This window comes from Gracilinanus agilis, chromosome 2 (assembly GCF_016433145.1).
Source record: "Gracilinanus agilis isolate LMUSP501 chromosome 2, AgileGrace, whole genome shotgun sequence".
NCBI classification, from domain to species: domain Eukaryota; kingdom Metazoa; phylum Chordata; class Mammalia; order Didelphimorphia; family Didelphidae; genus Gracilinanus; species Gracilinanus agilis.
Genome location: NC_058131.1, coordinates 441,981,114 through 441,995,631, shown reverse-complemented (window position 1 = coordinate 441,995,631; position 14,518 = coordinate 441,981,114). Strand labels below are relative to the sequence as shown.

Below are 14,518 nucleotides of genomic sequence, written 5' to 3'. Positions count from 1 at the left end.
TAGTAGGATATTTGGTAATTAGGAGTTAAGTAAGAATTCATTAGGACATAGAGATAAATAACATAAGTGATTTATAAATGCATAAAGAGAGGTAAGTTAGGTTTCTTTAAATGGAATTTTGGAGAGGAATTATGGGTGAGAGAATTTTCTCAGAGTGCCTTAGGAGACAGTTACCCAACTGTCTTTGCATTTTGGGACTGATCCTGAGGTGATGAGGAAGTCTCAAAGGCAGCTTGACAAAACCTAGGAAATTCTCAGTTACTTTGCAATGACAAAATTGATCTAGCGAACCATAACATCGAAGGAGATTGCTGGTAGAAAAATCTTTGCCAGCCCAGCTCGTTTGCCATGAGTTCAGAGAAGGTTATGGAGAATTTGTGCTGTTGTTTCCAACTAGACAGCTAAGAAGAAAAACTAACTTACTCTTCTTTTCTGAATGAGTTAAATTTTAGTGTAGGATAAGATAAGAATAGGTTTTTGGGGAATTTAGATAGAGAGGTAGATAGAGTAGCTCGAACTTTGTTGGAGACTGAACAGATCCTTGTAGATCAGAAAGTTTGGGGCTATTAGGTAAGATTTATTAGCTTAGGGATGAATATTTCTTTTCCACTTATTTCATTTTCCTATCTCTTTATATAATAAATATATATTTTTATTTGATTATATATTTTATATAGTTTTATATTTATATTTATATTTTATTTATATATTTTTATATATTTCTGCCTAAGCTGGAATTCTTAAGACTGCTTAAGGAGGCTTAAGACTGCTATAGGGACGCCATCTGTTTTAACAGCCATAACATACAGCCTATCCATCAGGACAAACTATAGTGATATCACACTATACAAATTATCTAGTAAGGGGTATCTATTACAATAATAGATAGATATTGATATAGAAATAACTTCCTATATTTTAGGATGATTAATATGAAAGCTGAGTAGAACATAGTTTGGAGTGGGGAGAGACAGGTAGGCCCACCAGCAATCTAATGCAATAGTACAGGTATGAGGGGACGGAGGTCATCTAGGGTGACTGCAGTTTCAGAGGGATGTGAAATAGTGGCAATAGGCTGTTTGGGAGGATAATGATACCCAAAATAGCAATAGCAATGCTCAAAATATGGGAGGATTTTAGGGGAAGGATATCAAGTTCTATTTTGGACATCCTGAATTTGATATCAGCTGGGGATGAGAGACTAGCTGTCAGAAGAGAAGTTAGTGCTGTGAAAATAGATCTGCAGATTACCTGAATAAAACACAATTGAATCTCTAGAAGATGATGTAATCACCAAGTAAAATGGACAGGGAAAAGAAGTGAAGGATAAAGGTTCAACATGTAAGGTGTAGCTAAGAGAAATAGGAGGAGAGTCAGGAGAGAATGATGTCACTTTATGAACTTAAGTATATTAGTTTTCAGACAACAAATACAATCTGTCATTAGGCCTACATTTTGAATGTTTTAAACCAGAAATTATGCTCCACTGAACCAACCTTTGAGATCCCAAAATTATCTCCACATAATAGTAAGGTTTTACATTAGTGAAGGAAAGGTCATTCTATAATTGACCAAAACTTTACCTTTCTTGTCTTCCTTCTTAATAAGCTCTTTTATTTATATTTGTGTCTAGAACCTAGCACAGCTCCTTGCACATTCTTTGAAAATTGTGCAGTATTAAATGAATACAAAACAACTTTAATATCAAGATTTTGCATTAAAAATCTAAAGCATAACTACAGTCAATAATAATCTGTGTGCCCTTCCAGGGATGGACCATACTACCTACCTGTGATGCTGAAGCCATTCACATAGCCTGGTTTCTCTAAAGCAAAGAGCCAGCCAAAGAGGCCTCCAATTGGAGTAAGTGGCAACAAGGCCTGGGCTGCCAGATGAGGGATGTGGCTGATGGCTATATAGGCTCTCCCATCATTTCCTACAATGTAGGCATGTAGGTCTACGTCACTGAAGGACAATGGAGTGTGTCCTACATGTAGATTGCCACTCACTTTCCCATTGACGCGGTGAGGTTCTCCTATAAAGATGGAAAATAGTTACTTCATATATACACAGTAATGAGAGTAATCCACAGAGAAATTAATTCCATTGATAATTTTTAAAAACATTTAAATTCTAGGTATAAAAAATCTCTACTCTTCCTCTATTGAGTTCTTATAATTAAATGGCCTACTTTGAGGTTCATGTTTCATCTTCTCCTTCAACTCTAGGACTAACTGGTAAGTGAAAAGAATAAGAGAAGTAGTTCTAAATAAACAACTCAACTCAACTTTCTTGAGTTGACATGTCTACATGTAGTCCTTAAGAGACCCTCATAGAACTAAAACCCCACTAGCCTATAATTTTTTACCTTTTAGCAAACAGTGCTTTCCATTTCCATAGTACTTGGACTGGCAGTGGCAGCAAAAGCCAGTGGAATAATCTGTGCAGAAGGCATGCTGGGAGCACTGTCTGTGGTTCTGTTCACAGGTTTCCTTGCTGGAACTCTGATATGTAAATACTGAAAATTTAAAAAATATATATATATATATGCATATATATATGTTAAATTTAGAAGAATAGCTCATCTAGATTAAATCAAGAAAACTTCAACCACAAAATCAATTGTTATATGTATTTTAAAAATACAAAAACAGGTTTTAGAATGTCACAGGAGTAATATCCAACCTAGAGGAATAAATTTGATTGCTAGCAAAAAAAATGCTTGCCCAGATGGTGATTCCTGTCATAAGGCAAAAACTTAAACAAAAATAATATAACATACATAGTTGACAAGATATTGTGGAGGGCACTGAGAGAGTTAAAAGTGAATAAGATACTATTTTTGCCTTCAGGAAGTCTTCCATCTAATAGGAGAGACACAGATTATCATATTAAGAAAATCTTAATTTATTCTTGTTTTCCAATTTTTAAAAAGACACATAGGTGCTAAAGTTTTCTCAAATGCATTTTTATATCATTTTGTTATTAATATTATCTATTATGTTTATAGTTTTTCTTACTATTGTATTCTTGGGAAAATATTTAATAGTTATAGCCTCTGTTTTTAGTTTTTATTTAATAGATTTTATTTATTTATAGTTTTTAATCATATTAGAGACATTGATCTATAGCTTTTTTTTCATTATCTATCCCTGTTTTAGGTAACAAGAACATATTGTAAAACAATTTGTTAAGATTTCTTCCTTTTCTATGCAAATTGTGCACTTATGAAATTAAATAATCTCTCAATACTTGATAGAATTTACTGATAAAATCAAATGATCCTACATTATTTTCTTGGGGAGTTCATTTATGGTCTTTCAAAGAGTTTCTGATACTTCTGATAACTTCTTGTTATTTTCATTGGAATGTTTTATATGTTTGTAAGTATTCATTAATTTGTTTATTGTTTTATTATCATTAATTAAGCAAAAGAGTTTCATATAATTTCCTTTACTTTGTCATTTATTGAAATGTCTCCTTTTTCATTTTTATGTTGGTAATTTAACTCTCGTAAAAAAGGATCATTTATGATTTAGCTGGTTTAATAGTTTTAAAAAGCAGTTTTATTTATGAATTGACTTAGTACATTTCCCTTCAATTTTGTACATCTCTTCTTTGATTTTCAGAATTTCTATTTTCATGTTTAATTGGCATTTTTATTAGCTGGGTTTTTTAAAATCTGAATACTTGTATATTCACTGCCCAATTAACTGAGTTAGTCTTTCTTTTGTTTATGGAATCATTTAACGATACCAAAATTTCCTCTAAAAACTATTTTAGCACTCTTCACAATTTTATTTGATGAAAATTATTTATTGTTTCTATGATTTATTCTTTTAAAAGTAACAATGTTTTAGGATTAAATTATTTAGTCTCCTTTTAAGTGTGAATCCTTTCTTTAAAGGTCCTTTATTGATTTTAATATTTGTGGTACTGGGGTTAGTAAAGAATATGATAATTTTTTGAGTTTTATGCATTTATGAAGTTTTATGCTCTATACATAAGGTAACATGTATATATGCTCTATACATAAGGTATCATTCACAACTGAGAAATAGGTGTATTAATTCTGTACTCATTCATTAGTTGTAGTAGTAACATAGTAGTATTTAGTCAGTGCTTTAAAATTTACAAATATTATCTCATTTTATCCTCACAACAACCCTGAGAGGTAGACAATATTACTATCTCCATTTTTTAGATTCAAAACTGAGGGAGGTAGTGCTTAAGTGATTTGTCCAGCCTTGCATAGCTAGCAAGTATCTAAGGCTTGATTTCAGTTCAGATCTTTCTGACCAAGTCTAGTTCTCTATTTCCTGTTTAATTTTTTCTGTTTCTACTTAGGTTCACAGGTTATTGTAAGGATAAAATGAGTTAACATATGTAGAGCACTATATGTATGTTAGCTATTATTATGTTATTTTGTACATGTTTTTAAAATTCTTATATTTCTTCTATGCTTCCTTTAAGCATAATACAGTTTCCCTGTTTGCCTCTTTTAACCGTATCTATTTTTATAGTTGCCTTTATATACCTTTTCTGAGAGTACCCCTTCTTTTTTGAGATCACCTGGTCTTGTTTTAACCTGATTTTAATTCTATATGAATCTGTTTCACACAAATTTTTAAATAAATCATATATTATGGATTTTGCTTTCTATTCCATTCTTCTATCCTTTAATGTTTTTGAGTGACTTTTCCCCCCCTGATACTCTTGAAGTAATTTCTAAGTAATTTCTCTCCCTCCCCCACCCAGGCTTTGCACTTTTTTGTTAAGGTTTTTTTTTTCTTCTTCTGGATTTTCTTTTGGGGAATGCCATGATCTATGCTATTTTTTCATTGTGTTTAGTGTGTTCTTCTATTAAGCCATATCTTCGGCTTTATAGTTTAATTTAGAACATTATACTAAGGACATATTTCTCCGTTCTTCGACACTCTGTAATATGGAAAACTCTTGCATGGGGTAATTGAATCTTGCTAGATATGGCCTCAATCTCTCATGCTTCTACTAGGAAAGCTTTCACTTTCCTCTCATTGGTGTGAGATCAAAGCATTGGCAGTTTCAGCATCTCTAGTGAGAGATTTGGTTGCCTCTGGTCAGGGCTTTTTTCAGTCTTCCATCCATGCTGGGCATTATATTTGGTCTCCAGTCCTTCCAACAGCTTCCCTAAGAGGTATTACCACCATGATTTTTATTTTTCCCCAGACTACATCAATCAAGGTGCTATCATGGCTTTTCTAATTACATCACTACTGCTACCCTGTGCCTTCCTTGGTGTCATGTCCTTTCACATGTTCATGCTGGCTGTGCTAGTTAGCAAGACCTTCATCAAGCACTGTGGTTTCTGACTTTCTTTGTGCAATCCTAAACTGGATTAGGGAACTTGATTTGGTATTCTTATTGGGGCATATTGGGGAAAAAAGGCTTCACTTTTTCATTCCATATGTTAATGAGAACTCAACACCATCCCATCTTGGTTTTTTTTTTTTCTTAAATAGAGAAAAGGTAAACCAAGAATAGTCTGACATGCATACTATATTTTGGGACAGCATATTTCAATTATAAGAGAAAGGAGAAAATATACAGTATACAAGGGATGAAAATTTTGCAAGAAATAGCATCCCAGGAAGAGTATTTAATTTTGGAGTGAAAGAGACACACATTCAGGAGAGAAAAAGAATTATTTAGTGACAGAAGACAATGTTCAATAAGGATCTGCATTTAGAACACTAAGTTGATTTATTTGTGTAAAGCTCCTTTGCTTCTGAGTTGCCCTTCATGGTCTGCCAGCCAAGAATTACAGTACTCCTGGAGTTTCTCATGTTATTTTTGTGCTTGGGCAACCAGGAAGTGATATCAACAGCCTGTTGAAACAGATGAATTTCAAGAATGACTTGCATACCCTTTAAGGAAAAACTGACCTAAATTCCTATAGGGGAATGGGAATTAGGATACTACTCCTATCAGGAAATAGCCAGGAGCCTTTGTGCTAAGTAAGCCAGAAATAGCTGTGGGTTGGAAGATGTGGTTCTAGTGATCAGGAAGCAGTCATAGGGTATGTGGAGCAAGTAAGCCAGAAGCAGCACTAAATGAGTTAAGCTATAGGCAAGTCCTAGGTAACTAGGTAAGCTAGAAGAAAATACAGTTCTAGCTAGACAGACAACTAGCTAGCTAGTTCTAGAGTTGTTGGAGAAGTCTATGTGAGATCTTTTTTTGTTGTATTGATTGAATGTTCACAATTTGTAGCAAGTATAAGGGGGTAACTGTTGTGCAAACTGGAATTTGTGACCCAGTTACACATGTCACTGTTGTCAGAGTTCAGGGGTTAGAGTGTTGTGGGTCAGAATTGAGGGTGTTTGAATTAATTTTGCCCACAACTAGTCTGAACTCAGGGAGATAAGTCTTTTTCATTTCAGAGCAGACATTCTATCTACTGCATCACCTAGCTGCCCAGCTACCTAGTTTTGGGGATACATTAAAGAAAAAAACTAAGCATTTTTCCTAACTTTCCTTATTACCTGTATTTCCTAGACTGCAATTGTTAAGTAGTTTATTTTCTGATATATTTCCTTAAGAGTTTATTTTGCTTATTTGAATTCATTTGTACAGAGATCTATTTTATTACTGTATGCTATATGAGCATTCTTATGGATGTATGGATTTTAAAAAATGCTAGTGCCTAGAAGTATGCCTACACTACACTATGATAAATGCTGACCTTACCTTAGCAGACTTAAAATATGTCCTTTTTGTATCATGAGTACAGAAAGCTTGTCTGAGATCTTTATGGACCATAAGGTAGAGTATGCTTGCTAGAATCCCTGAATTCATAAATGTGTAATATCTTTGGGGGAGTTCTATACATCTTTGAGGGCTGCTGATTTAATAAGGTTGTTGAAACTGATGTTCTGGAATCAATGATTTTTGCATACAGTAATGCCTGAGGTCTAACTACAATAAACTATGTTTTTTTTACCTTTCTCTCATTGTTGAAAGTTTGACTGGCAGCTGTACCAAATAAACAAATCCTCAGACAATTTTTGAAACAATTATTGTGCCTATTCCTTACCACTCTTCTGCTTTGAAACCAATACACTGTATTGATTCTAAGATGGAAGGTAAGGGTTTAAAAAAGGAGGGGAACTGCTAGGCAGCTTAGTGAATTGAGCCAGAGAAATTCTGGATTCAAATCTGAATAAGGACATTTTGTAGCTGTGTAACCCTGGGCAAGTCACTAAACCCCCACTGCCTAAACTTTAGCACTCTTCTGCCTTGGAACCAATACATAGTATTGATTCTAAGTTGGAAGATAAGGGTTTTAAAAAAGAGAGAGGTGATAAGGTCTATAAGTTATCCATTTAACTTCAGGTCATAGTCTTCACAATAACCATTCATCTTCATTTCTCAGCCAGCTTCACTCCTTTAGACTTTCATATTGGACTTTTTTGTGACCATGACAGCCACAAACCTCATGAGGAAATACTTCATCCTTCAATATTGCATCAAAGTTGGTATTCACATCTCATTAGTAGTCTTAGTCCTTCTAATTGGAGAGCAGAGCAAAGAAATCCTTCCAAAACTTCTATTTAAAGAGGACTCCCAGGTTAGCCATTTCTTTTTTTTACCACGTGTCTGTAGTCCTTTGGATCTCTGAACTGGACTCCATTAAAATTATTCCTACATTCCTACATCTTCTTTTCTATTTTTCCTTTTATGTATTGTCTTTCCCCTTCAGATTATGAACCTGTTGGGGGCAAGGACTGTCATTTTGTAGTTGTATCTTCAGCATTTAAAACAAAGCTTAATAAGTGTTTATTGCCTGACTGATTCCCTTTTTTTTCATGTATAGATGGTTAAACCAAATTCAGAGAGAAAACTCTTCAACTTGAACTCTTTTTGGATCTCTTTGATCATTTTAGTCAACACATTTGGGGAATATCTTTCTGTTTTATATATCTTACCAACCAGTAATGATCAGAGGATATTTTAATGAGGTGTCCTTTCTTGTTATATTTCAAGGAATATTTAGTAATTTTAATGTATGGATAAGAGATAGATTGTTGGAAGAGACCCTTCATGGTGGTGTTTTGCTCTAGTGAATCAAATTGTTTTTTAAAATTAACAAATAAGAAGTCAAATGGATTTCTTCAGTCATCTATATCTTTCAATCAAGAATGTGCTTACAACATAGGATCTCTTACTGGACATTGTCTTTGAAAGTCTATTTATTCCCTACTAAATAATCCCATCAAAGATGCCTTCAGTGTATGTATACTTTGTTATAAAATTTTTATCTAGATGGAAAAGTAGGTCTATAGGTTCTTAGTTGCTGATACTTTCTTTTTTCTCTCTATTTAATTTTTAATTTTTTTAATAGTTACATGATTCGTGTTCTCTTCCTTCCTTTTTACTTCCTCCCTCCCAGAGCTCACAAACAATTCCACTGGGTTATAAAAGTTTTTCTTGATCAACTTTTCTAGGATGGTAGGAGATCATAATTTCTGAAATTCTTTCCAAGTTTTTGATATCTTCTACTCATTGAAATATATTAGAAACTGATTCATTAACATTCTCACAAATGTGTTGCTTCTAGTATGGGTTTCTTCTATTTAAATTTGATTTAATTTTTTTCTTTAGTATCATTCCTACACCTTCCACAAACATGAGGTTGATAAGAATCCAAGCAAAATAACTTTTGGTTGATATACTGACATCAAAAGTCATAAAGTTACTTTTCTTTCCACTTTTACTCCAGAAAATATATGAAAATGGCACCAGGGAGAATTCTGGGAAGATGGTGGTTTAGATGCCACAAAAGTCCAGACCTCTGAAAATCCTTCCACACCAATCAAAACAAAGTTCTTCAAGGGGACAGAATCTAACAACAGGACAGAGTTGGGGGATCTTCCTGCTGGAATCAACTTTAAAAGTACACCAAAAAAAGCCTGAATTCTTGAACTATCAGGTTCAAGGGAAAGGAAGAAGGAAGATCCCAGGGCCCTCCCCCCACCTACTGTGCTGAGTCTCCAGCATTCCCTAGAATCTCTAGGTGGGCAAGGGCATTAGGCCGGATGGAGTGCCTTGCTGGCACAGCTGTAACAGGCTGAGGGCGTTGAACAGAGATGGCAGGGAGGCAGCTAGAGGAGAAGTGCAGAGAGGGCAGCCTAGTTGCAGCCATCTTGCCCACTTCTCCCCTTTCTCGAGGTTTTGGTCTCAAAGCACATCCAGCTCTGCAGATCAACTCTGCCCTGGCTTAATCTTATCAATAGTTACCCTAAGAAATCTACAGAGGGCAGGGAAGCTCTAACACACATCCCCCATTTAGACTGCATTGAGAGTAGCTATAATTACCTACATCTTGAGCTTCTGCTGCCAGCTAAGGAAGATCTGACCTCAGGGCTCATTAATACCATCAGCCTAACCTAGTCAATCAGCAGAGCAGAGAAGAAGTCCCTTCAGGACAGAATAGCCCAAACCCACAGATCTAGCAAATAATCAGAGGAGAAAGATTACAGCCAATTACAGAAAGGAAAGGAGGAAAAAATATGAGTAAACAACAGAAAAAGAAAAAAGAAATTACAATCAACAGCTTCTATCCAAGTAATGAATAAAGAGCAAATGGAACAGAGGAGGACCAAGGAACACCAAGATAAAATACAGAAACACAAAACTGTGAATTAGACACAGGCTTTGGAAGAACTGAAGATAACTGGGAAAAGAAAATACATGAATTAAAACAAGAAAATAGTGTCTTGAAAGCCAAAATTGACCAGCTTGAAAACAAGGCAAAGATGGTGAAAGATAACCTAAAAAGAAAATCAGACCAGAAGGAGAATGACCAAAAAACCAGGGATGAAATTTAGTCTTTAAAAATTAGAATCCAATAACTAGAAGCAAATGACTTCACAAGGCAGCTAGAATATATAAAACAAAATTAAAAGAATGAAAAAAATTGGGGAAAATATGAAACACCTCATTGACAAAACCTCAGGCCTTGAAAACAGATCCAGGAGAGACAATTTAAGAATTATTGGACTACCAGAAGATCATGACAAAAGGAAAAGCCTGGATATCATACTATAAGAAATTATCCAAGAAAACTGCCCTGACATTCTCAAACAAGAGGGAGAAGTGGGGATTGAAAGAATCCACAGATCACCTCCTACATTTAATTCCCACTTGACAATGCCCAGGAATGTTATAGCCAAATTCAAGAACTACCAGACCAAGGAAAAAATATTACAAGTCATTCAGATACCATGGAACCAGAGTTAGGATAACATAGGATCTGGGTGCATCTACACTGAATGCAAGGAATATGATATTCTGGAATGCAAAAGAACTGGGTCTACATCCAAGAATCAACTATCAAGGAAAACTGACCATATTCTTGCAGGGGAAAGTATGGTCATTTAATGATTAGAAGACTTCCAAGCATTCATAAAGCAAAGACCAGACTTAAACAGAAAATTTGATGTCCAAACACAGAAATCAAGAGAATCATCAAAAGGTAATTAAGAAAGGAGGAAAAAAAACCCAAACCTTTTTTAAGGGACCCAATAAGTTCAAATGATTTATAATAATTTGTAATAAAAGATGATATTGGTAACTCTTATTATCATCAGGGTAGCTAGAAGAAGTATACTTAGAGGAAACAGTGACAAACTGTAGAAGATGAAATATAAAGTTTATGTATATTAGTAAATATATATAAAAGTAGAGGTAAAAAAAGAGGATAATATTAAGAGAAATGGGAAAAGAGACAAAATGGTGTTAATTTATATTTCATAAAGAAGCACATGGTAAGAGCAGGGAGAAGAACAATACACTGGAAGGGTAAAGAGATTGGAGACAGGAAATACTTAATTCTTATGTGCATTGAAATTGGCTCAAAGAGGGAAGAACAATCAGATCCATTGGGACAGAAATTGATTCATGTCCTCAGCCATTACGTTCCATACCATACCTAACCTTTTCTACGTCCCCTTGAGGGCGCGCTCAGGTAGCAAAGAGACTGCCTCCAATGACCCCAGGAGTCTTATATCATTCTCTTACATCATCACACTTCTTGTCTGCCTCCATTTTTTACAAGAGGAATCATGGGAAATGTAGTTTCCAAAGTCCCCAAAATGCCCACAGGAAGTTTGTCATATATCTATATATCTTAAGGCTCAAATGAGCCCCAAATACCTCTAAATGGAACCCCAGAACTTATTTAAATAACACATCCTATAGAGAAGTAGGATAACAGATGGACTGGTGGGGAAGGAAACAATACTAGGGAGGGAGAGTATGTGTGTGTGTGTGTGTGTGTGTGTGTGTGTGTGTGTGTGTGTGTGTGGTGATGGGGGTAGCTTAAAAAAACCCTAGAGAAAAATAAGAGGGGAATAAGAAGGGAGGAGGGAGAAAGGGAAGTAAAATAAGAGTGGAGACTAGGGGGACTGATTTAAAACAAAACACTGGTGTAGAAGGAAATAATGAAAGAAGAAAGGACAGAACAAAAAGAGGAAATCAAAATGTTGGAGAATATGTTGGTAATCATAACTCTGAATGTGAATGGGATGAACTCACCCAAAAATGGAAGCAAATAGCAGAGTGGATTAGAAACCAAAATCCTACCATATGTTGTCTACAAGGTAGACACACACAGGGTAAAGGTAAAAGGCTGGAGCAAAATCTATTGGACATCAACTGAGAAAAAGAAGGCAGGAGTCACAATCATGATATCTGACAAAGCCAAAGTAAAAGTAGATCTAGTTAAAAGAGATAGGAGTGGTAATTACCTCCTGATAAAAGGCAGTATAGACAATGAGGAAATATCTGTCCTCAACATGTATCCACCAATGGTATAGCATCCAAATTTCCAAAGGAGAAATTGGTGCAGCTTAAGGAGGAAATAGATAATAAAACTATACTGGTGGGAAACCTGAACCTTCCTCTATCAGATCTAGATAAATCAAACCAAAAAAATAAATAAGAAAGAGGTAAGAGATGTGAATGAAATCTTAGAAAAATTAGAACTAATAGGTATGTGGAGAAAAATAAATAGGGACAAAAAATGTATATATCTTCTTTTCAGCAGCACATGGTACATTCACAAAGACTGACCATGTACTAGGACATAAAAACATGGCAAACAAGTTCAAAAGAGCAGAAATAATAAATGCAACCTTTTCAGATCATAATGCAATAAAAATAATAATTAGTAAGACTACATGGAAGCAAACCAAAAATTAATTGGAAATTAAATAATATGATTTTCCAAAATTAAAGAACAAATCATAGAAACAATTAATAATTTCATTGAAGAAAATGGCAATGATGAGACATCCTATCAAAATTAATGGGATGCAGCCAAAGCAGTACTAAGGGGAAAATTTATATGATGGAGGTCAATGAATTTGGCATACAAATTAAAAAAACTAGAAAGTGAACAAATTAAAAATCCTCAGATGAAAACTAAATTAGAGATCCTAAAAATTAAAGGAGAAATTAATAAAATTAGAAGTAAAAGAACTATTGAATTAATAAATAAGACTAGAAGCTGGTACTTTGAAAAAACAAATAAAATGGACAATCTGGTCAATCTAATAAAAAAGGAAAGAAGAAAATCAAATCAATAGCATCAAATATCAAAAGGGAGATCTCACCTCTAATGAAGAAGAAATTAAGGCAATCATTAAAAACTATTTTGCCCAACTATATGGCAATAAATATAGCAATCTAGGTGATATGGACGAATATTTTAAAAAATATAAATTGCCTAGATTAACAGAAGAAATAGAACACTTAAATAATCCCATATCAGAAAAGGAAATTGAAAAAGCCATCAAAGAACTCCCTAAGAAAAAATCCCCAGGACTAGATGGATTCACAAGTGAATTCTATCAAACATTCAAAGAACAACTAATCCCAATACTATACAAACTATTTGACATAATAAGCAAAGGAATTCTAACAAATTTCTTTTATGACACAAATATGGTACTCATTCCCAAACCAGGCAGACTAAAAACAGAAAGAAAACTACAGTCCAATCTAATGAACATAGATGCAAACATCTCAAATAAAATACTAGCAAAAAGACTCCAGCAAGTGATTAAGATCCTGCAATTAATTACCTAAAGCAAATCATATTTCACTAGACTACAGATATTAGTGACAAAGAATCTAGATCAAATCGTGAAAGAAGGACTTGTTTCCATGATTATAGCTCCCTTTTGGAATCCTTTAGCAGTACATTCTTAGATTCCCTGGCTATACTTGCCTTCCCTTTTCATAAGTTAACTAATGGGTTATTTTTTATTTTAAAAAAATTTTTTTAATTTTTAAAATTTTTGTTGTTGTTCCGTATTTTCAGTTGTTTGATTTTTCTTAATCTCATTTGGGGTTTCTTGACAAAGATACTGGAGTGGTTTGCCATTTCCTTCTCACACTTATTTTGCAGATAAGGAAACTGAGGCAAACAGGATTAAGTGACTTGTTTAAGGTCACATAGCTGATAAATGTCTGAGGCTAAATTTAAACCTACGTCTTCCTGATTCAAAGCCAACATTGTCCACTGTACCAACACTATCCAAATCTGTCATTCAGTTTTGGAGGGTAGATCATAAAGGAGGGATTTAAAAAAATGTAAGAACCAATGATCAGTCTAGGCTTGTTGAAGGGGAGAGGGGCAGGGAAGTAGAAAGAGACCACTTCAATTATACATTACTGGTATTTATCAAATTTCTTCTCTTTCTATACCTTCTTTGAAAGAAAAGTACTTGGGGTAAAAAGAAGGAAAGAAATGTAAGATGATATGATGAACAGAAATAATTAACAATCATAGTGAATCTGAATGGGGTGGACTCAATAATAAAAGAAGAAGAAAAATATTCACAGAATTAAATGTGGGTACAAAGTAGAACTTCTTATGCCTCAGACAAAATTTTTAAATGATTTTAAATCATAACCACAGATGAAACAACAGTAAAATATATATATAGTTAAGAGAAATAAAAAGAAAAATCAGTTTATACTCAAGGTACTATAGAAATATCAAAACTTACTCTGTATTTATTGAATGTCAAAACACCTAAATATTTAGATAAAATGGTAATTGCATTTCAGAAATAGAAAAATTAGAATAGTTTGGGATCTCAACATGCCCCTGGTATAGTTAGAGAAATCTAACAAGAAGATAAACAAGAAAGAAATTAAGATTGAGTGGAATTTTAAAAAAATTTGATATAGATATAGGGAAAACAATCAAAAAAGGGAGCATAGATATCATATATATATTCTCAACTTTGAACTTACCAATCTACCCTACCCCCCACTGTCCTTATAAAATGTTTGGTTGTTCAAAGGTTTTTCTGAGGGGGGGATTTGAAATGTTGGTTCTTCCTGTTTCATAAAAGTAGGTTATGGCATGTTTTGTATATATAGGAAAGCTTCAGGTCCTATCCAAGTTTTCAAATGCTTTTAATAATTTGTATTTGATACTTTTCTTTATTTAAGTATTAGATGGCTA

The 14,518-nt window shown here is 34.0% G+C and overlaps 1 protein-coding gene across 1 annotated transcript in view; it reads right to left on the bottom strand.

The window, feature by feature from the left end:
* Positions 1-14,518, bottom strand: part of NID2 (nidogen 2) — a 110,715-nt gene that overhangs the window by 74,742 nt on the left and 21,455 nt on the right. Inside the window, 2 exon segments of the mRNA XM_044659941.1 lie at positions 1,790-2,035; positions 2,369-2,518. Of these exon segments, the coding sequence (XP_044515876.1) occupies positions 1,790-2,035; positions 2,369-2,518 (396 nt within the window).